Source organism: Pogona vitticeps, chromosome 3, assembly GCF_051106095.1.
Source record: "Pogona vitticeps strain Pit_001003342236 chromosome 3, PviZW2.1, whole genome shotgun sequence".
NCBI classification, from domain to species: domain Eukaryota; kingdom Metazoa; phylum Chordata; class Lepidosauria; order Squamata; family Agamidae; genus Pogona; species Pogona vitticeps.
The window spans coordinates 3,727,560-3,755,390 of NC_135785.1; the positions used below are offsets into that span (position 1 = coordinate 3,727,560).

General features: G+C 50.7%; 1 protein-coding gene across 5 annotated transcripts in view; it reads left to right on the forward strand.

The window, feature by feature from the left end:
• The window catches only part of TNK2 (tyrosine kinase non receptor 2), a 120,040-nt gene extending 94,751 nt beyond the window's left edge, over positions 1-25,289 (forward strand). For 4 of the 5 annotated variants that reach the window (XM_078389707.1, XM_078389708.1, XM_078389704.1 and 1 more), the window contains exons 10-16: positions 6,211-6,405; positions 9,196-9,287; positions 12,158-12,202; positions 16,323-17,704; positions 20,491-20,586; positions 22,522-22,649; positions 24,887-25,289. In XM_078389707.1, coding sequence (XP_078245833.1) covers positions 6,211-6,405; positions 9,196-9,287; positions 12,158-12,202; positions 16,323-17,704; positions 20,491-20,586; positions 22,522-22,649; positions 24,887-24,893 — 1,945 coding nt within the window. In that variant the 3' untranslated portion in view covers positions 24,894-25,289. The remainder of the gene's footprint in view (positions 1-6,210; positions 6,406-9,195; positions 9,288-12,157; positions 12,203-16,322; positions 17,705-20,490; positions 20,587-22,521; positions 22,650-24,886) is intronic. The other variant, XM_078389706.1, reaches the window with a different exon arrangement.
• The last annotated feature ends 2,542 nt before the right edge of the window (positions 25,290-27,831 follow it).

Here is a 27,831-nt window from a genome sequence, read left to right on the forward strand (position 1 = left end):
TGGGGGCCACTGATCTAAACAACACCCGCTTCTCTTGCTTTTTTGTGCAGAGCCTTGCGAAGGTTGGGTGGTTAGGGAGCTACAACTCCCAGAATCCACTGACCACCCTGGCTGAAGGGTTCTGGGTTTCGTAATTCCCCCAAAGAGCCGGGCTGTGCCCTTTTTTCGCATCTGTAGGGACTCGAGGAAAGCGTGGTGTGTGCTGTGGAAAATTTGCTTCCATCTGGCGCTGGAGAGAGGAGTTCTCAGCCCTCCTTGTCGGAAACGGTTCAGTTTACATTCCCAGGCGCTCATGGCCACGCAGCGTGTGGTGTGGTACGTTGGCCAGGGAGGTCCATCCCCATTTGGAGGGCCAAAGGTTGCACATATCTTGTCTTAAATTTTTTTTTAACTGTGGTTTGAAGTTCCCCATCTGCTGTTCCCCAAAATGTTTTTCATCTTTTTCTTCCCCCTTAAAAGCAAATAGATTTGCAAAGCGGGGAAAGGTAGAAGGGGTCCCTCTGTCCAACAGCAACCCAAGCGGAGTATCGAACTCGGGAGGTTTGTGAAATCTTAGAGACAACTGATAAAGACGTGTCCATGACATTCAGCCAAAACCAGCCCTGTATTTTTCGGATCTGCTCTCTAGCAGCCCCCCTTCAGGTTAGGAAGGACTGTTCTGAGATTGTAAGTCAGGGGAACGTGAACTGGTCAACAGCGCATGTCCTGGAGAGGTTTCTAGGCAAAATGCACATTGGGCGTCATAGTTAACCAGCCAGGCCTTGTTGTTGTTGTTGTTGTTGTTTAGTCGTGTCCGACTCTTCGTGACCCCTTTATGGACCAGAGCACGCCAGGCCCTCCTATCTTCCACCGCCTCCTGGAGTTGGGTCAATTTCATGTCGGTCGCTTCGATGACCCTGTCCAGCCATCTCGTCCTCTGTCGTCCCCCTTCTCCTCTTGCCCTCACACTTTCCCAACATCAGGGGCTTTTCCAGGGAGTCTTCTCTTCTTATGAGATGGCCAAAGGATTGGAGCCTCAGCTTCAGAACCAGCCAGCCCTACCATTGGGCAAAGCTGCCTTTAGTGTGCCCCCCAAAGGGCACCAGATGGTTCTTCTGTTGATGCGTTTTGTGTTTTTATGCTACTAGGGAGAGAAGGAAGTGCCTGGGGAAATCCTTCTTTTTGACAGGTAGCGTGACCGGCTTGGAGCACTTGCCCGAGGGGGGGGCACACAGGGATGGGGGGCACATTTGGTGCCGTGGCTCAGCCCGGAAAACAAGCCTGGTGCTAGCCCAAGGAAGGCTTTCTCCTGACGCTGCCCTGTGAGTCACTACATAAAGCTCGCTCTACCCTTTTCCTGTTTACCTTCTCGATGAGACGTCTCTTGTGTGCAAAGTGCCAAGCGATTACTCAGCGTGGCAGGGAGAGGGGGGGTGAGTGAGAGCCAGCGAGAGGTGGCACCGAGCGAGGTGGGACCGGCAGTTCCTCTCCTGGGAGCACAAAGGTCTCTCTCTCTCTCTTTTCAAAAATTCTTTATTTTTACTTTTGCTGTTCTGGGTTAAGACTTTAGTCCCCGAGAATGTTTCCTAGCCCGTTCGCATCTGAAAATTTTCAAAGGCTGGCCGGAAGCCCGATTTCCTTGCATGGGTAAGATCCTGGTGTCTGGAGGGTAGATAGAAGAGAGGATGCAAAGATTAGGAAGGCGGGCTGTGCCCCATTAACCTTTGGATCGTGACCTTCCAGGAACAGGCCGTTCTGTCGTTCCCGGCAAACAGCAGAAAAGAGGAAGACATCGGAGTTACCTGGTGGATCATCGCAGAGGGATCATATTTTGCAAGCTTTCGAGGCGTCTCTTTCTAGGACTACGGATCCCAGAATCCCCCAGCAGGCAGGGCTTAAATTCTAAAATCAAGCAGGGTTGCGCAGAAAAGGTGGCTTGATTTTCTGTAAGCAAAGTTTCTCTCCCCCCCCCACCCCAGCCCACCCCATGGAACGGTCCAAGGTTCAGATCCTGAGGCCAAAGCAAGAAAATCCTTGGGGCAGAGGGTGGGTGGGTTTCCAGTAATTAAAATCCTACTTTTATTTCTGACATACCTGAGTTTATTTTTTATTTTGTTTGTTTTATAGCCTGCTTTTCTCCCTATAAGGGGAGCCAAGGCAGCTGAAAGAGAAGAATTAAAAACATAAGAAGTTAAACATGGAGGTGGAAAAAAACAATTAAATTATACTCTAATTAAAATACAATGGAATAATTAAAAGGGAGTAAACATTCAAAAGTATTTTAACTTGGAAAAGGCATTCATGGACTCCATCATAATTGTTCAAAGCCTGCCTGAAGAGGTGGGTCTTATGCTGTTGGTGGAAGGATAAAAGGGAGAGAGGGCCTGATGGAGAGCATCCCATAACCAAGGAGCAGCCACCGAGAAGGTCCTGTCCTTTGTCCCCATCAGCCCTGCCTGTGCTGGCCATGGGACTGGGAGGAAGGCTTCTTCTGAGGATGACCTTAAGCACTGAGGAAGCTCATACGGCCAGATACTATATCGTCCTGGACCCAAGCTGTATAATTGTTGAGTTGATGGAGTCTCTGCCTGCAAAGAGGTTGCAAATCCTTTCTGCACAGTCAAAGCTGGGGGTGATGGGGGGCATTGCCAATGGCGAATAGCTTAACTGAGTTGGAAAGAAATTGGGTAGCCAGGAGTTAATGCAAACCGCCAGGGAAGGAAGGAGAACAACCTTGGGGATGTTGAGGGGGGGGGCAAGCAAAAATAGCGAGGAAGATAGATGAAGCCTGCAAGATGGCTTGGGGGGGGGGCGTCCTTTGCTGAAAACAGCAGTTTTGAGGACAGGCTTGCAAAAGGATTGATGAGCTGCAGTCGAATGGAGCCGGGTGGCGCTGAGCTTGTACAGAAGAGACGAGGAAAGAGGCAAAAGAGAAGAAAACCGGACAGAAACAGATGGCCCCTTAAAGCCTACCTATTGCATTTTAATGTGAGATTTACCGTATTTTTCGCACCATAAGACGCACTTTCCCCCCACAAAACAGGGGGGTGGAAAGTCTGTGTGTCTTATGGAGCGAAGAAAACAGATTCTATTTTCCTGTTTTCTTTTCCTAAAAAATTGGTGCGTCTTCTGGAAAGGTGTGTCTTATGGAGCGAAAAATACGGTAGCTCCCATTAAAAATATAATCGTTAGCCTTTAAGGGGCCACCCGTTTTTGTCTGGTTTTCTTTTCTTCCTTTGGATTTTGCCTCCCAGCCTTGCACAGGCTTAAGACGGCAACCTCTTCTAGCACCACGAGGATGGAAGAGGGTCATGAAGGTGAAATTGAGAAGGGAGGTAATGATGGACCCCCCCCCCCCCAATCTGGGTCCCGTTGCCATTTGTACGTATTCCCACTGCTTTTGAGGAATTTCCATGGTATGTTTGACCCAGAGGGGAAGAAATTTGGTGAGAAAGCAGGGTTTAAAGGCAGAAGGTAGTGCCTCCACTTGAAAGGGGGGGGGGGATGACCCTGTCTTCTGCATGATGCATAACACCCCATAGATCTTGCACAGACTTCTCCCCCACCCCCTCCCCTCTCCATCAACCCCGTTTCTTACCCAGCCAGATCCTTCTCTGGGGCATCAGGAAATTCCACCTTTAAAGAAAGAAGCAGGAATGTCACACAAACTTCACGGGGGGGGGGATGGTTAGGACCCGGTGACTCACTGGATGGCTTGGAGTCCGGAAGGATTTTTCTCCCTCCCACCCAGTCAGGCCACTGTTGGCTTGTGACTCAGAACAAACCCCCTGCTTGGGGGGGGGACGCTTCCTTCTGCCCCATGCATGGGGCTCCGTTGGCTTGCCTGAGATTTTAGTCTTCCTTTTTTTGGGGGGGGGGGGACTCCTTTCCGTTCTGCTTGGTCTCTGGGGATCAGGTAGATCCAGGCAGCTAGGCTGTTGTTCATTCTGACCTCTAAGCAAAGCCTCTGGTTTTTTTTTGAGGTCTTTGAAGACCAGCTGGCAAGGTTTGCCTGCCATTCTGCTTCCGTGCCCTGCCTGTCGCCCATCGGGTTGGTCCTTGGTTGCAAGTGTTTGACGGGTATATTTTAAAGCGCAGGTGTTCGTCACGACCACCTTCATAGCTATGATGATGTCCATCACCAGCACCCTTGGATCAGGAGAGCCCCCCCCCCACAAATGCCTGTGGCCGGATTGGCCCGCATCAACCGTTGAGTCTTTTGTAAAGTCCATCGTTCCTGGTTTCCCATTCTGCAAAGCGGATTGCAGAAAAGCTCGGGGGGGAACAGGAGGGGTGATTTCATACCCAAAAGGCCCTGGGGCTTTTGCCCAGTGTGGAAGACAGGTTGTTGGACCTTCTGGGTCTGATCCAGAGGGCTCTTCCGTGGTCCTTCCACCTGCCTTGTGCCAGGTCTGGAGAAAGAGTTGCATCCACAGGATTTTTTTTTCTGAGCCAGTGTCTCAGAATACAGTTTCCTAATAACTGAGTAGGATCAAGTTTCCTCTTGGGTCAGGCTGTGGAGCAGCAGGACTGGGAGTAACATCTGGAGTGGCCCCTTAGAGCAGAGGGAAAAACGTTTTGGGAGAAGGCGTATAGGTGAGCTCATGGCAAAGCTTAAGGGCAAACGCCGTTTTATCTGGAGAAGGAAAGGGCAAGAGTTCCCGGTAGACCCCAGGTAACCCTTTTTCCTCTGCCCCAAATATGCCCGGCGTGTCCTTGGGTTGGGCCACTGGCCCTGAGAAACTGCCACTCTTGACGGTCATTTGCTTTAAAAATGTATTTATTTATTTATTGAATTTGTACCCCTCCCATTTAGTCAACTGACTACTCTGGGCGGCTGAAAAGGAGCCCCTTTTTGCTCCTAATGTGTTTGACGTCATAGATGTAATCTCTGCTAATTAGCAATCTCCCTGGCGACTGTTCTGTGCGTGCGTGTGTGTTTTCTGTTTTTCTTTTAAAAAAACAACAGAGGTAGTCATGATGTCTCATGGGCCACGTCAAATGCCACAAAACGATGCAGGGCAGACCTTCTTGATGGTATGAAAAAGTAGGGAGGGCGAGGGAAGGAAAGCAAGCCTCCAGATGATATGCCAAATGTGCATGTAACCTTTTTTTGCCTGGACTTCTCTGCTTGTTCTGTCACCCCTGACATTTTGGAAGCCTGTGCCTTGGAGAAACATTTTCGCAGTTTGTTCGGCAGCAGAATCAGGGCTGGATCTGCAGGATCTCCTGAATTCCACAGGGCAATTTGGTCCCTGAGATCTGTTGGGATCAGAGTTTGGAAACTTGACTTTCAAAACAAAACGACAGTTCCTGGACTTCCACAGCTGGCAGGAGCACACACACCCCGCCCGAGCTGATGGGGAGATTCTGAGAGCAGTCATCTTAAAAAAAGTGGTTTAGGTCTCTCCAGAAGAGCCAGCCTGGGTGGCCTTGGGCAAGCTGCACAGTCCCCCGGGCGCCCCCAGCAGAAGGAGATGGGGAAACCGGTTCTGAGCACCCTCTACCTGGAAAACCCTGAAAACAGCTCACCATAAGTCAAAATTGACTTGATGTCACACCATGAGGTTGATTAAGTTCTGGTTGCAGTTGATGGTCCTCCAGAGTTCCGGATGATCTTGGTCACCCACACCTGCAGTCTCAACTCCTTCTGGTTGACCCCTTTGGGGTTTCGTTCCCCCCCTCTGCCGTCTCTCACTGCCTGTAGAGCCCCCCTCTGTTCACCCACCTCCTCCCCACCCATCCAACTCCTTCTCCCTGGAATCTGACCTTAGCCTCACCTGCCAGGTTCCTTTCCCATTGTCATCCTCTGTCAACTCTTCCCTCTGGCCAATTCCTCTGTCAAACATTGAATGGCTGTCCCCCCCCCCCCAGGAAGGACTACAGTCCTTTCCAGTTCCTTGAAGCCTCTTGGACGTTGATCTTGGCGTGGATCAAGTAAACTGCAGAAACAGGAGGCCTCTGGCGTCCATCTGTGGACCCTAAACTGGCTGCCATGAGCAAATTTACCCAACTCAATGTCTTATCCATTCTGTTAGACCACAGTATCCACCATCCCTTGTTGGAAAGAGGAGGATGGGACTTGTTGTCCAAGGCACCGGAGCCCCGACTGGTTGCTGCCTTAGAGAGCCAGATTGCATGCGCAGGCGTTGGCGTGGGCTTGAGGTTGCATGGGGGAAAGCTATTTCCTTGGACCATCGTAACCTGGGCCTTTTTTCCCCCCTTCTCTAGGGCTGAGAATTACTGGTGGCGGGGTCAGAATAAACGGACTCTGAAAGTGGGACAGTTTCCCCGCAACACGGTGACTTCGGTCGCGGGCCTGTCCGCCCACGACATCAGCCAGCCGCTCAAGAACAGCTTCATCCACACGGGCCATGGAGACACGAACCCCCGCCAGTGCTGGGGGTTCCCCGACAAGATTGATGAGTAAGGAACCCCAAGGGGGTGTGTGTACGTTTTCTCCACCCCTGGCTTTTCTCCTGCCTGTCCTTTTTCCTTCTGCAGATCTCAAGGCGGATCGGTCCAGGCCTCCTGCCCGAGCTTGGCTTGGTGAGACTGGCCTTAAAGGCAAAATCCAGAACTCTTGAACACATCACCAATCTCTGCCTCTCTCGGTCCTCAGGCCTGGCTGATCCCGGTGCTCGTTTTCTGTCTGCGATGCAGAGTTTTAGCCGTTTGATACAGCTTTAACCAAAGTGGCTTCCGTCCCCTGGAATCCTGAGTCTTCTGGTCAAGTGAGGGCTTTAGAGGGATGGGGGTTGGCTCAGGAGGGAGCAAAAACTTTTATCCCCTGCTTTTCCAAAGTACAACATTGGAACCCACTGCATCGCCCCGGTATATCCTCCCCCGGAAGGCATGGTTTTTGCTCTGAAGCAAGACTGGGCAAGTTGTGGCCCTCCTGAGGATTTTGGACTACAACTCCCATCATGCCCTACCATTGGCTCAGCTGGCTAGGGCTGACCATTGGTTTGTAGCTCAGCGACATCTGCCTGTCACAGGATACCCACCTCTGTTCGAAACGTGCTCCATCCCTTTTTGTCCATCTCTGTTACACAGCCTTGTTCCCCCCCCCATGGTTTCCCCAAAGCTGTAAGGGGGTCAGTTGGTAGAGTTGTACACACGTGTGCATGCATGCATGTGTGTGTTGAAGCTAGGTTAGCACACCAAACCCTAATCTACAGCTGTCTCCGGTTCCCTTCCTCAATACAGCAACAGGAAACAGAGAGATCCAAAGTTCCTTACTAGATGCAGTCCAAATTTTTACCCACACTGTATGTGTCCTGAGTCTTCAGGTCATGCCAGAAAAGCTGTGAGAACTGAATCCATTTCAGGGTGTGTGGTTTTTTGTTTGTTTTTTTGTTTTTTAAATGTGTGGCCAAATGAAAAATCCTGGTGCTGTGGTGAGCTGCTCCCCTTCAGAATATACAGATCTTTTAAAGGGGCAAACTTGTCCTCTGGATGAATCAAAAGGTGCAGTTTGTAACTGCAACATAGCCAGCTTCCAAAGTCTCAAAGTATATATTCGCGAAGGCTTTCACAGCCGGGATCTAATGGTTGTTGTGGGTTTTTCAGGCTCTTTGGCCGTGTTCTGAAGGTTGTTCTTCCTGACGTTTCGCCAGTCTCTGTGGCCATGGGCATCTTCAGAGGACAGAGTGCTGTCCTCTGAAGATGCTCATGGCCACAGAGACTGGCAAAACATTAGGAAGAACAACCTTCAGAACACGGCCAAAGAGCCCGAAAAACCCACAACAACTCTCAAAGTTTCAGGGGACTAGAGTGCTTTCGCCACATCCTGGCCCAAGATGAGGGCCCCCGGGGATTCATGCTTGCAGGCTGAGTGCCCTTCTTGAAAGCCACTTGGCCTCCTCTCAGGGGTGGGGGGGACGTGGTGACCCTTTTCCCAGTGCCCGTCGGCAAGGCATGCCTGCCCTCCCGTGTCTCGTCCTTCGTTCTGTAGTACCTCTCCCAGTTCTGACCAGAAACTGCGACTGGTGTTTTCTGAGGGAGGATGTGGTTCCCTCACATAATTTAGAGGCCAACTTTCTTGGTCAGAAGGTGAGTCCCTCTGTCAGTTAAAACGCACACACGTATACAACCACACGGCACAGGAGTTTGTAACAAAAAAACCTTGGGGTTTCTCATGTCGATGAAGTGAGCTCTTCCTCACGACTGGTCTCACGACCTGAGTGGGATCCCCACAGGCTCAAGGTTGACTCAGCCATCCATCCTTCCGAGTTCGGTTAATAGAGTCCCCACATCGCTGAGGGGGAAGCAATGTGTGTCGCCTCCATCCTTATATCGTACAAGGCCCCGGGAGAGCTTTTAAGTGCGATGGGGAGGTATATAAGCAGCACACTTTGCTTTCCTTTTCCTCACCAAAGAAGCTCGCTCTCCGTTCAGCATCTCGTTTCGACAGCCGGTGTCTCGCTTCCCCGCGTGGGCGGCCGCACGCACAGGCTGTGCTGGGCCAACATGTTCCCATGGGTCCAACGAGGTGTGCCTGTCCCTCCCTCATTCTGTGTCGAAGTAACACGCCTGCCTCGGTTCCCCTGTGGTGCTTTTACGCTCGTGAAACCACAACACTGGGCAACACCCTGATGTTCAGCCGGGCCTCCCGGATGTGTAACCCATTGGGCACGGGGTTAGGTTGGAAATTGTGGGCGTGAAAGAAGCATTCCTGTGGGATTGGGTGTCGCAGGCTGGATCGCACTCTTTGGTGGCCCCTGCAAGGACTTTGCTCTTTCCACATGGCGCTCCCTGTTATCAAACCCGTAAACTGCGTTTTTGGCCGGAGCTGTGGTTCCCAACCTCGTGTCCCCAAAAGTTCTTGGACTGAAACTCCCAGAAGCCTTCACCACTTAGCTGTCCTGACCGGGATTTCTGGGAATTGTAGTCCAAGAACATTCGGGGGGACCCACGCTTGAGATGCACCGGTCTAGAGAGATGAATCCAGATCTTCCCCAGCGGGTAGCCCTCGCTGGACTACACTGGCCAGGGGGAGGATGGGAGTCGTAGTCTGCCCTGGAAGATCTCAGCGTAGGGAACGCCGGGCTAGTCAGCGACTGCCAGGAGAATGCCAGAGACTATGTTGCCTCCATGTTTCTGTGTAGCATCTCAAGTCCCACCAGAGGAGCCGGCACTGAAAGATTCAGACAGGATCCGCAAATCCCAGAAGGGCTGGCATTTTTACACTTCTTTCCCTTTTTCCCCCTTCAGGCTGTACCTGGGAAATCCCATGGACCCTCCAGATGTCCTAGGAGTGGATTTGACGGCTGCTCGGCCCACCCAGCTCCCCGGAAGGACAAAAAGTAAGACGTTCCCCCCCCCGTGCCTCACCCACCCACCCACTTCACTCCCCTTTGCCCAGAATCTTCTCCACTTGAGTTCTGACTTGATCCGTCGTGCCCTGCCCAAATGGACTCGTTGGTTTGTAAGCAGAGATAACTACAAGACCCAGCATGCCCCGTCCCTTCCTCTGCTGGGTGTTGTAGTTTCCACGGGCTATATTCCAACGGCCTAATTGGGACCTGACGTTGCCCGGAGAGCTATCGGTTTCTCCCCTGGCACAGCGCGTTGCTAGAAGATTTGGGAATGGCCTCGCCTAACTCCGGAAGTCTTTGTTTTCCTCAAGCTTTTGCCGGTGAAGGGAATGGCTTCTTGGGGCTTTCTCCCCTCCTTCTTCAAGGCTGTTGTTTCTGGTTCTTTCATCTGCAAGTACGTTTTCAGAAGGCCACTTTTGGGAAAGCAATTTAGCTGGTCCCTCTGATAGTTGTTTGCAGGAAGCAAAGGATTCCCTTCTGTCTTCTGGAATCGGAAAAGGGCCGATGTGAATGGCGGGCAGTTTTTAGAATACATCCAGCCGACCCCCCTCCCGTCACTTAGCAGGGGCTTTGTATTTATTTCTTCAGGTGTAACACTTGAAATGCAAAGGCACCCTTTTTTTGTAATAAGGAGGCCATCGACTGGGTATTGAACAAACATTGAACAATTGCTTTGCTGCATTTCCATTAATATACAGTATTTCTTTGATTCGTTAATATCCAAAGTGAACAGAAAGAACAGGCCACCTTGATGTCTTTAACGAAGTCATTTTGCAGCAAGTGGAGGTTTCGGCCACAGACCAGCCGTCCCTTTTCACTGCAGTGATCCACCCCTGGGTGTTTGAAAAATAAAAAAAGCCACACGGTCCTTATACAAAATCCAGAAACAAGGCTGAGTGATATTTCTGTTGGACCACAAAAATATTTCAGGTGGGCAAGCTTTCGTGTCCAACAGAACCCTTCTTCAGACGACCTGAAGGGAGGGGTCTTGCTGGACTCAGATATTTTTATCACTCCCATAAACATCCTGTTCAGCATTGGTTTTGCATCTGGGGTTTTCTGCTCCTTCTGCATTGGCTCAGGTTTGCTTGAGGATTTGGGAGTCACACAGATTACCCCAGAGCGCCCTTCACAACTGCCCAGGAGCCTCGTGGCAGGGTGGTTAACCTGCAGTACTGCAGCCAAGACTCTGCTCGTGACCCAGGTTCAGCCTTGAGGTTCGCTCAGCCTTCCATCCAAATGGAGTACCCAGCTCACGGGGAAGGAGGGAAATAGGTAGCCCACGTAGTTAAATCATAAACCGCCCAGAGAGTGCTTTAAGCACTATGGGGTGGTGTAGAAGCAGCCCAGTTTTTGCTTTGCTTTGCTTTTCAGTCCGCACTTAAGGCAGCTTAAGACCCTCATCTGTGGAAACACAGGCCATAGCAGAACTCCAAATACTTGGGAGGTTTCATTCGGCTGCACAGTTGACCTGTGCGGAGTCATGAAAATGTTTGCCCTCAAGCCGCAGCTCCCAGGGACGACACCTTCCAGAATCCACCAGAGAGTTGCAACCCCCAAAAAAAGGACCGCCTCAAAGGCCTGCCCTGAACACCTAGCCAGCTTATCATCCTTCAAGGCACAATGGCATCTGCCCCCGGCCCTCCATCTTCTGTTATTTCAAGGAACTCTGATAGTTTTATATTTGCGGGCAGGCAGTAGTCGAGCGTGGCATTTTAAAAGCCCACTATTGAGTTAAAGTCCCTTTTCTCCAGCTGAGTTGAACCATTAGGACTCAGAATCTCCCCGCAGTAAGGAATCGAGCGACAGATTTCCTGCAGTCCTGTCTTATAGAACCATAGAGTCACTGACTAACTGAGTGGGAAGGGGCCCTCTAAAGGCCATCCAGTCCAACCCCCTGCTCGGTGCAGGAATCCAGATCAAAGTAAATCTGCCGGGCGGTTGTCCAGTTTTCTCCTGAATGCCTCCAGTGTTGCGGGGTGCTCAGCACCACCTAAGGTTGTGGGTTCCATTGTCGTACTACTCTAACAGGAGGTTTTTCCTGATAACTCAGCCTAAATCTGGCTTCCTGTAACTTCAGCGCATGGTTGCGTGCCCTGCACTCTGGGAGGATCGAGAACAGATCCTCTCTCTTATTGAGGACCCAAATCCCTAAAGACAAAGTGGGGTGGGAGGTTCTTGCATTGAATCATCCCCATCATCTTAGAACTGCAGAGGCGGAAGGGAGCCTTCCGATGTGGCAGAAAAGAACATGGACAAAAAGACCGAAAGAGTCCATGGCACATCTGGGCAGCTGGCTTCCATGCCCTTCGCTTGCTCTACGCGGAGATTCTCCGGGTCTCTGCTTCCAATAGAGGCTGGCTGGCTGGTGCAATCTTCACCCATCTCTGTGTGACGTGCAAAGGTTGGTTGGCTGATTTCAGGGCATGCAACTGAGGTGTGTCATGCACGCACCTTGGATTGCCCCCCTCCCCCCCCAAAAAAGCAGCCAAGCCTTGCACATACTCATAGATTGTAAAGTGAAAACACTGAGAAATATCAGTGTTTTCACTTTACAGCTGCTTGGCCTTTAGACTTTCAGAAGAGAAACGGCTTCCTTTGCAACACAAACTTAAGACGCTCAGTTGTCTTTAGACTGTGCGTGCCCAGCAAGCGGACGGCCTTAGCAAAGCACAGCCCAACCCTGGCAAAAACAAAAAAAACAAAAACACCCATCTCACTCTCCTCACTGCTGGGTTTTGCTCCCTGCCGGCTGGCTGAGCGCTGCCCTCTGCATGGTGCTGCTAACTAACGCTCTCCTCTTTCTCCTTCGGTGGGGTCTGTTTGTCTCTCTGTCTCTCTCTCTCTCTGTCCCGCAGGAGAGCCACCGCCTCGGCCGCCTCAGCCCTCGATCCTTCTAAAGAGTAAGTGGGCCCTCTTTCCTGGCCGCCGTCCCCCCTGCGCCTGCCCTCTCTGCTCGCTCTTGGCTCCTCTCCTCACAGGTACCGAGCGCATGGGTGCGTGCTGTGAGCCCCTCCCTCTGCATCTGCTTGGCACTGTGCACGGAGATTCTGCAGACTGCATGAAGGGCTCGGACGATCGGGTCCCCTGACCATCAGCCCACCAAACAAGAAACTACAGTGGTGCCCCGCATAGCGACGTTAATCCGTTCCGGATTAATCGTCGCTATGTGGAAACATCGCAAAACGGAACTAAAAACCCCATAGGAACGCATTAAACTTCGTTGGGGCCCAAACTCACCGTTATGCGAAGTTCTTCCATAGCGCCGCCATTTTCGCACCCTCAGTAAGTGAGGAAACCGCGTGAAAATTGTTGCGGCGGCCATTTTGGGCACCCGACGGCCATTTTGGAACTGCCGATCAGCTGTTAGAAACATCGCAATGCGATCGCATTAGTGATCTAAAAAAATTGATCGCTATGCGGATTCGTCGTTAAATGGTGCGCTCGTTATGCGAGGCACCACTGTATTAATATTTACAGTCTTCCAAGGAGGGAGGGCCGTAAAGAGAGCTTGGGGCTGTTATCCCATTATCCACCTCCCACCATCCCAGCTGTGTGCTGGATGGTGGGAAATGTAGACCTTAAATGAAACTTTTTTAAAAAAGCTCTGTGATTCCTTCCCTCCAACATTTACCCCTTTGTAAATCTTGGGTTTTCTGGCATTACAGTACTCTTAACATGGTTTTTTCCCCATTATCTCATCCTGTATTCCGCTCACCTTTGCCTTCGCACCCATTAAAGGAATGTCACCATTCATAGTTTTGGGAGCCCCCAAAAAGCAGTGAGCAGGTGCTTTAAAGAAGATGTTTTTTGTATTTCATTGGGTTTATCTATAGGCTTCCATTCTGCCAAAACTGGGACCCAAGGTAGTTCCACATATAGATCAAAATCATAGCATTAACATAAAATACAATTTTAGAAAATATCTAAACTCTGGACTTGTTTAAAAGAGGGTTAAGGTCAGAAAACTTCAGAACCTTTTAATTGCCATGCTAATGTTGCCTTAAATTTTTTTTTTAAGTAAATTAAATGAATTAAAAGCACCTGCTTAAATAACTTGTCCAGTGTTGTTAACTTTTGAAGGATGAATGAATGAGTCTTTCTGAATTAAAGGGCCTTTGTATGATTCCCAGCCCCGGATTTTCGTTTGTGATTCTCTCCTGCCCTCTAGTGGAATATACTGGTTTCCAACAGACTGTAGGAGAGGCCCATTTTGTCAATTAAGATTTGAACCTGGGGCCAGCCCTGTATGGGCCAACGTGAGGCAGCTGCCTCACATAATGCCTTTGGGGTGTCGCAGAAGAGCAGATTTTCTGCTTCAACCGCCCGAGTAACTGGGCTGGCTTTGAGTAATTTTTTTAAAAAATATATTATACCACCTTCCTGTTAAAAGAAATCTCCCTCAAAGTGGCTGATAAACATTATTAAAACAGCTTTAAAGCCAGTTAGGAACAAATGGGTGATAGAAATTGATTAAACAGTAACTGTGGAAATCACAGCAATCTGAAATACAGTGGTACCTCGCATAGCGATCGCTCCGTATAGCGATGAAATCGCTTTGCGATTGACTTTTTGCCATTGCAAGAGTGATCGCTTTGTGATGGTCGCTATGGGGAAATTTCGCTTTGCGATGATCGCAGGGAAGCAATCATCGCAAAGCCCCCATTTTCGGCCAGCTGATCAGCGGTTTCAAAATGGCCGTGGGGTAAACAAAATGGCTGCCTGCTGTGTTTCTTCGCTTTAGAGGTACCGAAAATGGCCGCCCCTATGGAGGATCTTTGCTTTAAGGTTAGTTTTTAGCCCATAGGAATGCATTAATCAGGTTTTAATGCGTTTCTATGGGCTTTTTAATATCGCTTAGCAATGAAATCGCTTAGCAGCGATTTTGCTGCACGGATTAACATCGCTAAGCGAGGCACCACTGTACATTGATCAATGTTTAAAAACAGTAAAATTGACAAATTGGAAAAACCAGAAACCATCACAGAAATCATGGAACAAGCTGAAGGTTCAGTTTGTCTTAGATTCTGCCATTAAAAAAAACACACCAGTATTCACCCCACCTGCCCCAAGGGCGGCGTATGGGGGTTTTTTTTGCTCTGGCTCCCACCCCATTTTAGCATAGGATGGCGGTGGAGTTGAAGCTCAGTTTTCCCATCTCGACGCCAGCGTGGGAGTGGGACAGGCGCGAGGTCACTCTGTGGGTTTCATGGCCAGCTGGGGATTTGAACGCAGGTCCTCGACCAGTGCTTTGGTCATAATATCATCCTGGCAAATCCCCATGGTGATCCCTTGTCCCGTATTTCTCTGAGTGCTGCTTGCTGTCGGGGAAGGAGGGATTGCGTCTCTTGCAGGTGGGGTGGGGTGGGGTGGGGGTTACTTGGACTTTGACCGAATGCCCTCTCCTTGTGACTGGCAGAGGTATGACCCATGCAGGACATGGGAGATGGGCAGATGCCTGGCCCTGTGGCGTGGGGGTTGGGGGAGAGGGAAGCATGCATGAATTTAACATGGGGGGCCATAAGTGGGAAAGCAGCTGGTTTGACCCTTGCCGCTTGGGAGCCACAGGGGTTCGAGAGGAGATAAGAAGAGGTACAGGATGTTTCATCTCCCGGCTTCTACCCGTGACTTAGGCCATGATCTCTCCCTGCTGGATGACGGGTTTATGTGGCTCGTTCCACGTAGGTCGCGATGCAGTGTGTCTGCTGGCTTGTGGAACACTGCACTGTGGTTTGCCATGATGGGCCTGCGTGACCTAGTATTGATGTTCAAATGTGTTTGAATTTTGTTTAATGTATTCAAACACAAGTTTTACTCTTTCAGCCAGCAACAGGGTTTTTAATATATTGCAGTTTGTGGGTTTGTTTGCATGACTAATTAGGTTTTGATGGGTTATGAATGCACGGAGAGAGTTGGCACTAATGGGCTGTATAGAAGTCAAAATAATAAATAAATAACAAGACCCATAGGGCCATGAATGTTTATTTTATTTATGGAATGAAATTGCCTACATGTTTCCTTTATCCCCTGTCCTTTTTTATTTCCAAATAGAAATGCATTCATTTATTCAACCTTCCGTTCGTTCATTCATTTTGTGTTCCTCAACCGCTTAGACATGACCCATTTCAAATCTGTGTACATACATTTAAAAATATCCCACAGTAAAGATGACGCACAAAGTTCAAATGCGACACTCGCGTTGTCCACAAAACTGGCCGGTTACACCACACAGGGAAGGCTTAAATATGTAGGCACCTTCCTGGCAGGCACCTATGACTAAATACCATATTTTTCCGTGTATAAAATGACACTTTTTCCTAAAATAATTAGAGGAAAACATGAAGGTCGTTTTATACACGGAAGGCAGCCACAGGAGGCGGAGACAGACGCAAAGGAGCAGCCGTTTATGGCCGCCTCTCGCGGCTGCCCATTGACTGCTGCCACCACCGCCGGATTGCCTCCTTCAGCGATCTTCGGGCGGGGGACAAGGCGGCGACGTGAGCTGGAGGTAAACCCCAGCAGTGGCGTTGGAGGGGGCGATCGAGCGGTGGTGGCAGCAGGAGATGGAGGCGGAGGAACAGTTGTGCTGGGCCGCCCTTCACGGCTGCCCATTGACTTCTCCTCCACCTCTGGCAAGAGTAACAATTAGAGGGTCATCTTATACATTGGGAGGTCATATACACGGAAAAATACGTTAGCTGTCGGGGCATGTCAAATTGTATTCCCCATAGGGTTGGGGAGGGTGCCAACGTGTTTAAGGCCCTGCTCTGGATGCCTGTGGAGCGGACTTGACAACATTGCTCAATGGATTCCCAGGCATTTCTGGGCTCCTTCCCAAAATTTGGAATGCTTTTCCTAAGAGATCATTACGGGCAATAAGGATATGTCGGTATTCTGGTTGCGCCCTTCTCTCTCAGCAGTGCCAACCGGCATGCGGTCTTGAAGGACCGCTCTGAGTGGGATTAAGTGCCTGGCCCAAAATCCACTCCCAGAACCTCACTATAGATGCTCTTTGCTTTCCAGAGCCTTCCTACGACCCTGTGAGCGAGGAGGAGAACCCGCTCGCTTTGGGACTCAAGCACCTGTACCTGAAGAAGAAGCCGGGTCCCCCGCGAGGCCCGCGTCCCGCCAAGCCCTCGGCCTGCGTCTCGGGCACCAAGGTGGGCGAGAGGCTGCTCCTCCCTCGGACCAAAGGGGGCCACGAGGTGACGCTGATAGACTTTGAGGACGAGCCCGCCCCTACCACCCCGTCGCCCATTGGGGAGCACTGTGCCCCCTCTCTGGCCAAGCTGGCCATGGAGGCGTTCTCCTTGTTGGACAAGACCCCCCCTCAGAGCCCCACCCAAGCCCTGCCCCGGCCCCTCCACCCGACTCCCGTCGTGGACTGGGATGCTCGCCCCCTTCCTCCGCCACCCGCCTACGACGACGTGGCTCAAGACGAGGACGACTTTGAGGTGTGCTCCATCAACAGCACGGAGGGCTTTGCGGGCCAGCGAGGCGGCCCCCAAGCCTGGGACGAGGAGGGCTCGGCCGGCGGCGTCGGTGTCTCCGAGGGGGCCTCCCCAGCCGCCGCCCTCGAGGACAACCTCTTCCTGCCGCCCAAAGAGGTCAAGCAACCCAGCCCCGCCCAGACGACGGAGATCTTCCAAGAGCTGCAGCAGGAGTGCATGAAGCGCCTCCACGTCCCCGTGGGAGCCGCCTCCGTGGCCTCCACGCCCAGCCCGGCGGAGGACAAGCCCCAGATCCCCCCTCGGGTGCCCATCCTGCCTCGGCCGCTGCGGAGGAGCGAGCCCAGCCGCTGGTCCGGAGAGTTGTCGCCGGCCTCGGGGGGCGAGGAGGACCGCCCGCCCCAGATCCCCCCACGAGATCCTCTCTCCCAACCAGGCTCCAGGACGCCGAGTCCTCGAGCCCTGTCGGGCGGCTCCCCGCAGCCGAGAGCCAACCTGTGTTCTCCTCATTCCCTGGGCCCGTTCCTGTCCACGTCCCCCGGGAAGCCCCCCATGCCCATGACCCAGAGTTTCGCGTTGGACCCCAAGTACGCCACTCCCAAGGTGATCCAGGCTCAAGGGAAGGAGAACGCCAAAGGGCCCTGCATCCTGCCCATCGTCAAGGACGGGCGGAAAGTCAGCAATACCCACTACTACCTGCTCCCGGAACGCCCTCCCTACTTGGACAAGTACGAGAAGTTCTTCAAGGAATCCCGGCACCCCGAAGAGGGGTCCCCTCCGGCCCGGGTGGTCACCACGGCCACCGTGCGGCCCATGATCCAGCACCCACCGGACGGGCGGGCCAACTTCTCCTCCAACAACAACAGCCACGTGGCCGCTAAGGCCACCACCTGTGGCTTGCAGAAGATCATCTACGACGGCCCAGACGGCGCTCGGCCGTCGGAGAAGATACGGCTGGTGAGTGGCTCCCTGGCTTGGGGTGTCCCGTCGCAGCGCGGCCAGTTGAATGCCTGGGGCGGGAGGGAGGAATACGGAAACTCGCCTTTTAAAAGATCAGGCCAAAATGAAAGGAAAATAAAAAAATAAAGAAGACACCGTTGTTGTGGCACCGTGGCGGATTGGTTGCCAACCCCCCAGCGGATGCTGGAAAATGTGGTTTATAGCAAACACCATTCATAGCGTGGTCTCTGGCTCCCTCTAGTGTCCTGTTCTGGCCACTTCACCTTTAGAAATAGGATTTTTCTTTTAATATTTTTATTATTTTGAGATAAGTGAATCCACGGGGCACTGCTCCTGCAGATAAGGGAGGTCCTGCTGTATTTTTAATGGGAGTTTTTGTGGACAAGGCCACTCCTGGGCCTGAGGAAGTGGACTTGTCTGTGAAAGCTCACAGTCACATAGAGCAGCTAGTCCTCAGGATGCTACAGGTTTGCCTTTTTTAAATTTTTTCTTTTGTTTTGGCCTGATCTGGTAGAACAGACTAAGACGGCTACCGCTCCTGAAACGACAGCTGCTAACATGTGTCTCGTAGAAGACCTGGGTGAACTCTGCTGTCCAGGGTGAGGGAGCTGGTTTTGGGCTCTGGACACTCTAAGAGGTGGGGCTTTCCACAGGTTAGGGTCATGACGGATCCACTAAGACAACACACACACACCCAGGCTCCTCTGGACCCCTTAACGTCCTGACAGAGCCCCCTTCTTTCCTCCCCCCCCCCCGAAAATCTGCCTCATGTGGAATCCAGTTGGCCATTTAGGAGCCTTTTCTTTAGAATAAGCAACGTTTTAAGTCAGAAATGACATTTCTCATCACCTGAGGCAACCGTCTGGTCATTTCCAGATTCTAAAAGGTGGGGAACAGCCTCTGGACCCTTGACCATAGCCCCTTCCTACAGGTTTTAAGAATTGCTGAATTCTACTACCTCTTTAAGATCTGTGAATTCATGCGCTAATGTGTCTGCTCTGTTTAGCATTTTTTATTCTGATTCTGTTTGTTCCCGGTGGGGGGGGAGAGAAGGAACTAAATTAGACTCGCTCTCTCTCTCTCTCTCTCTCTCTCACACACACACACACACACACACACCCCTCTTCTTTGGGAGGGGAGAGCATGAGAATTGCTTAGAAGCAGGGATCAAGCCAAAAGCAGACCTCCTCCGTCATCCTCTTTCCTGCTGCAGCAGCCCGGATACCCTTTGCAAACAGCTCTCTGCAAATAGAAGAAATTAATTAGTCAGTGTGCATGGTTTTATTTACTAAGTGCAACATTTTTGCATGTTCAGAAAGCCAAGATCCTTAGCATACAGACTGCAGATTTATGTCCAGTTCCTGCTCCCTTGCTGCAGTCGGGTGGTGTGCTCAACTATGGTCCAAAGTCACATCGAATACAGGTGTGCATTACCCTGTTCACAGAGCACAGCTTTCTTTTTCCAGCAAGGACAAGTGCTGCCAGAGGTGCGAATTGGAAGGGATGATTGCCCCGGGGGGGGGGGGGGGGCAAAGGCATTACACGCAGAAGGTCCTGCGTTCCAGCCACAGTGTCTCCTGTTAGCAAAACCAGGGAGCAGGAGATGGGAAGAAGCGTTTGCAGCCAGAGAGCTGTCACCAGGCGGTATAGACCACTGGTTCTTAACCTTGGGTTACTCAGGAGTTTTGGACTGCAACTCCCAGAAGCCTTCACCACCAACTGTGCTGGCTGGGGTTTCTGGGAGTTGCAGTTCAAAAGCATCCGAGTAACAAAGGTTAAGAACCACTGTTATAGACCAACCCTGGATCGATGAAGAAGCAGACAAGAGTCAGAAAGAAGCAGCGTCTTATGTCCAGACTCAGCTGAACAGATTGAAAAGTTCCCCTTGGGAATTGGAACTTCCAGAATCTAAAATGGACTCGAAAAATTTTGGGCTGCAGTTTCCAGAATTACTAGCCGGACAAGGAGCCAGGCTGTCAGGGGAATTCTGGGAGGAATAATAATAATAATAATAATAATAATAATAATAATAATAATAATAATAATAATAATAATAATAATAATAATAATAATAATAATAATAATAATAATAAAGTAACTTCTCCAAGCTTGGGTTGACACTCCTAGGGGACTCGTTAGGGAATGAGGGTGCTCAGATAGCACCTGTATTTTGGACATCCCACCTCTCAAAGTCTCACTTTCAACATCTGTGCAGAAACAGGAACCACCTCCTGTTCCTCTTTCCTTATAATAAAATAACTCCCAATTTCTATTTTCTCCCTTCCTATTTTCATGTTTCTCAAAACGATACTCGCAAACAGGATTTACCGTAGGACTCCCTTATCCATGGGATCAGCATCCACTGATTCACTTATCCATGGTTTGAAAATATTTAAAATGTTAAAAAAGAGAAATCCTAGCAATATATATTTCTAGAGTTGAACTTACCAGAACTGATCACTAGAGAGAGCCAGAGTACCATGCTGTGCATCGCATTCACTAGAGAAATATATTTCCACTAGTCATTACCAGAACAGGTCACCAGAGGGAGCCAGAGACCATGCTAGGCATAGTATTTTCTATTAAAGGAGCATTCGCTATTATCCGTGTTTTTCAGCATCTGCAGGGTGGGAGTCGCTTGGAACCCTATTCCCACCCCCCCGGATACAGGGATCCTACTCTATATGTGATTCTGTTTGACTGTCAGTCTTACGTCCTCTACACAGTCCTCAAGGAGGACGTGAGGTGGCTCATGGGGTTCTTTTTTCCCCCCACTTCCACAGGTCCAGGAGATGGTGCACGGAGTCACGACCGAAGAGTGCCAGGCAGCCCTGCAGAATCACGGCTGGAATGTGCAGAAGGCCATCCAGTACTTGAAGGTAAAGGCGGCCGGGATGTGGCGGCTCTCCCCTTCTTCCCGCTTTCCATCCCTCCGATGCCACCGAGCGCTTCTGGCCAGCCGTGAAGTCTTCCAGCCCGAGAGCTCTGGCCAACGTCCACGCTTGGGCTGCTCTTTCTAAAATCCTCCCACGCTCGCAGCTGTTGCATCCAGATGATCTCAGAGCAGCAAAGAGAACCGAGAGAACCTCTCTTTTTGCCTTTTCCTGAGCAGCTCTGAGTTGTGCTTCCGGAGCCCGGTTGAGCAGGTCCCTCCCGGGCGCTCAGCCTCGCCAGGTCCTCCTCTCTTCCCCCGCGGCTTCTGCCTTGCTTGGTGCTTCTCTGTCTCCAGGCAGAAATTCCCAGCATTTGAAACTAGATTTGTTCTCTCTTTCTGAGAGAGGTGTGTCGTTGTTGATTCCCCAAGATTACGAAGTTTCGTTAGCCACTTAATGACTTCAGGAACGAGAAGTGGACTCTGATGGAGGCCTGCCCTCCAGGGTCTGCTGGGTGAGGGAAGAAGGCCGGAGGTGGGAAGCCGTTGTAATCTGGATGACAGGTCCCAGAGTCCCAGGGCTACCGTGGGCTCTAGCCACACTGTCCCATCTGCCACGTCCGCGGTGGGACCTGTGTGCCTCTGGACGCCCAGAGTGGTTGTACAGACCAGACAGGCCGGATATAAATCAAATAAATACATAAATAAAATAGACGCAGTCCTGGCTTCTGCCTTTCTCACGGCTCTGCCTTTCCCAGCCCCCAGGGAAAGGGACTGTATGGGGCAGAGTTAGACATCTTGGAACGGCAGAGCTGGAAGGAACCCTTTGAATCGTGCAGTCCGGCCCCTGTGAAGGAGACTCAGTGGGGAATCGAACCCCCAAACTTTGGCTCCATGGCCAGAGACTTCAACCCCTGAATTCGCTAATCAGCAAATCATCTGAGACCTGCGTTGCTGGGAGGGATCCTTATGGATCATCAGCCCCTGTCAAGGAGGCCCAGCGGGGGATCAAACTCCCAACCTCTGGCTCCACAGCCAGGTGCCCAAGCATACTGATTTTACAGACCTGAGAACTGTTTCTGTGGGACACAGCCAAGGTTCGGGAGAGGCCACCGCCGCCCTGCCACAAGATCATGGTGGCTCTTCTGCCCATTCCGCAGGGATTAGAGGCACCGGATGGGTTGCTTGTATCTTTTGAATCAGCCAGCCAGTCTCTCTGAATAGCTGTGCTTTCCCTCTGGCCAGTGATGGGAAGTCAGTGAGTGAGAGAATGTAGTCTCAGTGATTGGAGTCCTCCCTTCTCTCATCTTTGTGCATGGGAACGAGACGGCGACAGAATTTTCTCCTTGTCCGCAAGAGGAGGCAGATTTTTCTGCGAGTCTCAGCCACCATTTTTGCCTTTTGCAAAAGCACCTTTGTGGTGAATTGCGTTAGACGGGCCAATGGATCATGGTGCACGACGAAGCAAGGGTGGCTGCTGCCTTGGTGGATAGGCTGCAAAAAAAAAATGTAGAGGCACTGGATGGGTTGGTTGTGTCTTTGGGATCAGCCAGCCCGTCTCTCTGAATGGTTGTGCTTTGCTTCTTAAAGACAAAGGACACTTGTTTTTTACAGAGATCATAGAATCATAGAAAAGTGAAGTTGGAAGGGGCCTACAAGGCCATCCATTCCAACCCCCAGCTCAAGGCAAGGATACCATCAAAGCAGATGTTTTGCACACATTTCATTTTGATTTTTTTTAAAGGTGCCTTGTTCTCGCCCTGGAAGCAGGAAATCTTGCGTGTCTTAACAAACGCTTGACTTCAGTCTGTTTAGTGAGTGCCCTTTAACATCACAGGATGTCTACCACCCCTTGGTCACTGCTCCCCTTGATTTCGGTCTGTTGTCTGACGGCATTGGTTCTCTTTCCAACCTCGTCTTCTCACCTTCCCCGTCTCCACAGGTTGAGCAGCTTTTCTGCCTGGGTCTCAAGACGCGGCTGGAGTGCCACAAGGTTCTGGAGATGTTTGACTGGAACCTGGAGCAAGCCAGCTCTCACTTGCTGGATCCGTACAGCGCCTTTCGGCTCAAGTAAGAACCACCGGCAAAAAATTCCCTTCCCCTTTTGGGACCTTTCTCACGTTGGCGTTCTGTCCTGGGAGGTGGAGAGTCTGAAGCAGCAAAAGGAAGTAGGGGAGGCTTCTGGGAATTGTAGTCCAAGAACACCTGGGTTACCCCCCAGGTTGGGAACCCCTGCCATAAACGCTTGAGCGGCAAACGGAGGAACTCCGGAACGGTCCCATTCCCCAAACCTGGGCTTCCGTCTAGGCAAAGATTTCTGTAGAAAAGTGTCGGTAGCTTGTAGAATGGTCGAACCAGGCAGAAGGATGACCGGACTCCTGTAACACTTCCGAGGCTTTGAAAGTTACTTCTAAAAAGTAACAAGTTACAGGTATTGTCCCAAGCCACTTTCTGCTGTTGTTTTTAGTTAGCTCTTCTTTTAAGCCCTCTCCGGTTGTTACCTTGTCCGGGACCATCAGCACAGGTCGAAAGGGTCAGCTCTTCTCTCCCTGCTTTCTGAGAGTAAGTCCAGAAAGGAATCCGGCCAGGAGAGGCTCTCGTTCGTGCGTGCAAGCCGGAGGCCTGGAAAATCGGGGTTCTTCCTCGTAGGAAGGCCCTCCCTACACCCATGAGCCCAAACTTCCACTCTTCAGACTTGAGAAAGTGATGAGGGAGGGAGGGACCACCATCCGTCCCCTCTGCTTTGACATGGATTCCTACCTTGAGCAGGGGGTTGGACTGGATGACCTTAGAGTGACCCCTTCCAACTTCATGATGGTATGATGTAGGGCTGGACATACCTCTCTGTCCATCCTCATGATGCCAAATAAAATAGGGCTAGAGTTGCCATTTTTAAATAGTACTCCACTTTTTATTTTCCCATTTGTCAAAAGTAATTAAAACAGATGCTTTTAGTTACTTTTTAAAAAAAAAACAATGCTGTTACAAATACACCCCTCCACCCATTCAGCCAGTTGTTTCTTCAACACCTGCAGTAGAACCTGAGGTGGCCGCATTCGCCTTTGGGTGGAACAGATATTCTTCCTCCTCCACTACCGTGAGAAGCCACTTCCCCAGAACTAAAAAAGTAACTAAAAAGTTACAGTTACATTGCAAACAAAAGGACTGAAGTTTCCATTCCACTAAAATTGTACAATTAGTCTTTGAAATATTGGGGGTAACAATGAATTAGGTGTAATTGATGATTACGCTGGAACCTTGTCTGTGTGGACTGTTTAAGTTACTTACAAGTTTGTATCTGAAAAAGAAGTTAGGCAGTGGGCCTCCCTCTCTCTTCATTGACACCATTCACATTTACTCCCTTTTTTGTTGATGCTGTCATTGATATACTGTGATGACCTATGGTTTTAAGAAATTAGCCAAAAAATATAAAGTAAAGTAATAGAATAAAGTGGTGTCGCCTTTAGGGTTGTTTAAAGAAGAGTAACCACTAGCTTGTGTTTGGGTAGAAAATGGAAAGTATGTTCTTTGCATCAGGTAATCCATATTCACAGACAGTCCTGGGGGAAGGGAAGACCCTGAACGAAGTTCTGGAAGCGCCCAGACGTGGTGGCTCTGCGGGTTAAACCGCAGAAGCCTCTGTGCTGCAAGGTCAGAAGACCAGCCGTCATAAGATCAAATCCACGCAACGGAGGGAGCTCCCATCGCTTGTCGCAGCTCCCACCAACCTAGCTGTTTGAAAGCATGTAAAAATGCGGGTAGATAAATAGGTACCACCATGGTGGGAAGGTAAATAGCATTCTGTGTCTAGTCGCACTGGCCACATGACCACGGAAACTGTCTCCAGACAAACGCTGGCTCTACAGTTGGGAAACGGGGATGAGCACCACCCCCTAGAGTCGGACACGACCGGACTAAATGTCAAGGGGAACCTTTACTAGACGTGCTCCCCATGGAGGGGGCCATCTGTTGACGGTCCTTATGAATGAGGCCTAAAGAAGCCCAGAGCTGGCTGGAAGAAGGAAGAATAGAAAGCCATTTAATTACCGCCAAATTATCCCTTAGACGAGAAGGGACATGATGGCCCGGGCCATCTGCCTTTCACCCCTTTTGATGCCTCTTGTTTCTTCTCCGTTGTCTGTGGCCAGGTCCCTTCCAGTTTATGGCAACTCTGTAAATTAAGATCCTGCAGAGGGACTTGCCGTCAACAGCCCGGCTGGCCTCTTGCAAAGGGAAAGCTGTGGTTTCCTTTATTGACTCAGTCCATCTCATGTTTTCCCCTGCTCTTTGCCATTTTGCACCTGCAGGCGATGATGATCGGCGGCCGTCCTCTGAAACGGAACTGGTTTGGCCCCCAAGGTGGGCTCGTTGGTTCCTCGTTGGTGCTCTCCGGCAGACCTTCACTTCCAGGCCTACGGACCAAGAGGCAGCTCCCCGAGAGAGAAGGGCAGAGCAGAGGCCGAAGAGACTGTGGCTCAAGCGGTCGTGAACCGCCGGGCCGGGCCAGCGCGCATTCCTCCGCGTCTGCCGGCCAAAGATTGCACCCCCTCCTGCCTCGTCTCCCGCAGACGCTGGCGGCTCCGAGCCGGCTTGCGTTCTCCAGCCCTGCTTGCGCTTCCAGCCGTCGTTCCCATCGCTTGCTGTTGAATTCGTTTTGTAAAGAGAAGTGTTACATTAATATATAAATATTCTATTCTATTTTGCAGAGAACAGAGTTGTTGTCAAATGCAAACCCATGTCGACACGAGCAGGGTGGGTGTAGGGTGATGGGACCGGATTTTAGCGAAGGGGCCTGCGTGCCAGGGGCTTTCTGGAAATGGGTTGTGTCGGAGTCACAGATAAGAGAAGGTGCAAGCCTTGGAATCGGAGTGATTTTTCTCTTCCCGCTATTCTCCCCTTGAAATTGAAGGGCCCATTTTTCATGCAGCTGGACCGGGACTTGCATTGAACAAGGAAAGGCCAAGCTGTGCATAGACTGCTGTGCGTGTGTGTCTGTGCGGGCCACGCTGCATAATGGATTGCGCTGCTCAACAACTTTATTCCTCACCATTCCCTTCCTGCTTACCACCCTTTCTCATTTCACTAGTGCAAATTGCTGGCTCACACCTTCAGAGCTGTTTATTTCTGTCCCTCACAAGGATGGTAAGATCAGAGTGTGGAAAAGTTGCTTTTTTAATGCACTATGATTCCCCAAATCCTCCATTCTGCATAGCCAGGCCTGGCTTGGAGATTCTGGGATTTAAATCTTCCAGAAGCAAGAAAAAAACTTTTTAGATGAATGCAAAGCTATCTCTTTCTCAAAAAAAAAACAAACCCCCCCCCCCACACAAAAGTCCAAGAAAGTAACAAGGGTTCTGGGACCAATCCAGATCAAGTGGGAGCCCAATTTGAGCGTCTGCAGACCTTTCATTTTCCCCAAGCAGTTGCTCCAAATAGTCTGGGGTTGCAAACACAGAATTAGTCCATTTAGAGTCGTGGACTAGGATTCAAGAATCCCTGCTCAGCTGTGGAAACTCACTGCTGTGTGTGTGTGTCGAACTGGTAAAAACACTCCTTAAATATCTCACTTTCTTTCAAAGGCCTGTTCAGGTTGGTATACATGGGTTCTGACTTGACGGCACAGAAGAACAACCGGGTGGACATTTGGGATAATGAACTTGCAAAGGGGCGTTGTTGTTATTGATTAGCCGTTAAGTCATGTCCAACTCTTCGTGGCCCCCATGGACCAGAGCATGCCAGGCCCTCCTGTCTTCCACTGCCTCACAGAGTTGTGTCAATTTCATTGCTTCGATGACACTGTCCATCCATCTCATCCTTGGTCATCCCCTTCTCCTCCTCTTGCCTTCACCCTTTCCCAACATCAGGGTCTTTTCCAGGGAGTCTTCTCTTCTCATGAGATGGCCAAAGGATTGGAGCCTCAGCTTCAGGATCTGTCCTTCCAGTGATCACTCAGGGTTGATTTCCTTCAAAATTGATAAGTTTGTTCTCCTTGCAGTCCAGGGGACTCTCAAGAGCCTCCTCCAGCACCACAAGGGGCGTTGCATCCGACCAAATAGGAACCAAACCTTCAATCGGCTTGGCTGCTCTTGTCCAACCATAGATTGTTCTGCCACTTAGCCAGTAAACTCAAGTAAAGGTTTCGCTGAAAAGATGGAAGTTTGGCCAACTCGCCGAAGACTGTGTCTCCTTGTTGGTTGGGTGCAGGACTCTCTGCCTCCCCACCCACCCCCTCATGTTTTGCAGCTTGGGGCCCCCCAGACGCTGGATGACAGCTTCCACCTGCCTGAGCCCTTGGCTAAAAAAGATCTACAGGGGTGCCTCGCTTGACGACGTTAATTTGTTCCAGCGCAAAAGCAATCGCAAAAACATTGTCATGAAGCTGATTCGTCGTTATACGGGGTAATCGTTAAGCAGGGCACCACTGTTTATCGTGGCAACAACTGTCCAGTGACATACAGAGAACTACGAGCTATCCTCCCTGCCCCATAAGTAGCCCTTGTTTTCCTTCTTTGGCTTCCGTCTTTCCGTCTGAAATTCACCTCTAAAGCGCCAATGCGGGAATCAGGATATTTTCTGTTGGTATCTTTGGGATTGCCCTGCCCTGTTGTTGAGGCCATTGATGCAATGGCAGGTAATATAAGAAGCACCAGCCAGCAGTTCCTACCATCAAAGGGTAGCGTTAACGAGTGGCTGTAATCTTCCGTGTGGGTTTAGCCCTTCTCTGTAATGCCCGGAGGAGGGGGGTTGGGGACCATTTCATCTTCCACTCTTGGGGGGCCAGGGGTTCAGTCTCCAGAGGTAAGGTTTAAAAATAAGAGCACCGTGGATGCATGAGGGGCTCTAAGGATCTAAATGTGTGGTTTCCCTTGCACAATTGCAGTACAGGGTCCCAGCGGGTTCTGCATGCACACAGATGCTCCGTTTGTTGTTATGTGCCGTCATGTCACACCACCCTACAACTTGGAGTGATCTTAGGAATGAGCAGTCTCCAAGAGGTTCCCTCAACAGCCCTGCTCAGCTGTTGCAAACTCAACCCCGTGGCTTCCTTTAGAGAGTCAGCGCATCTCGTACTGGGTCTTCCTCTTTTCCTGCTGCCGTCCGCCTTTCCCAGCCTGGTGGTCTTTCCCAGAGAACCCTGCCTTCTCGTGAGGTGCCCAAAGCAGGAGAGCCTCGGTTTCGACATTTTGGCCTCCAGGGATGACTCAGGCTAGATCGGCTTTGACCGGGACCCACTTGTTTGTCTTTTCAAAAC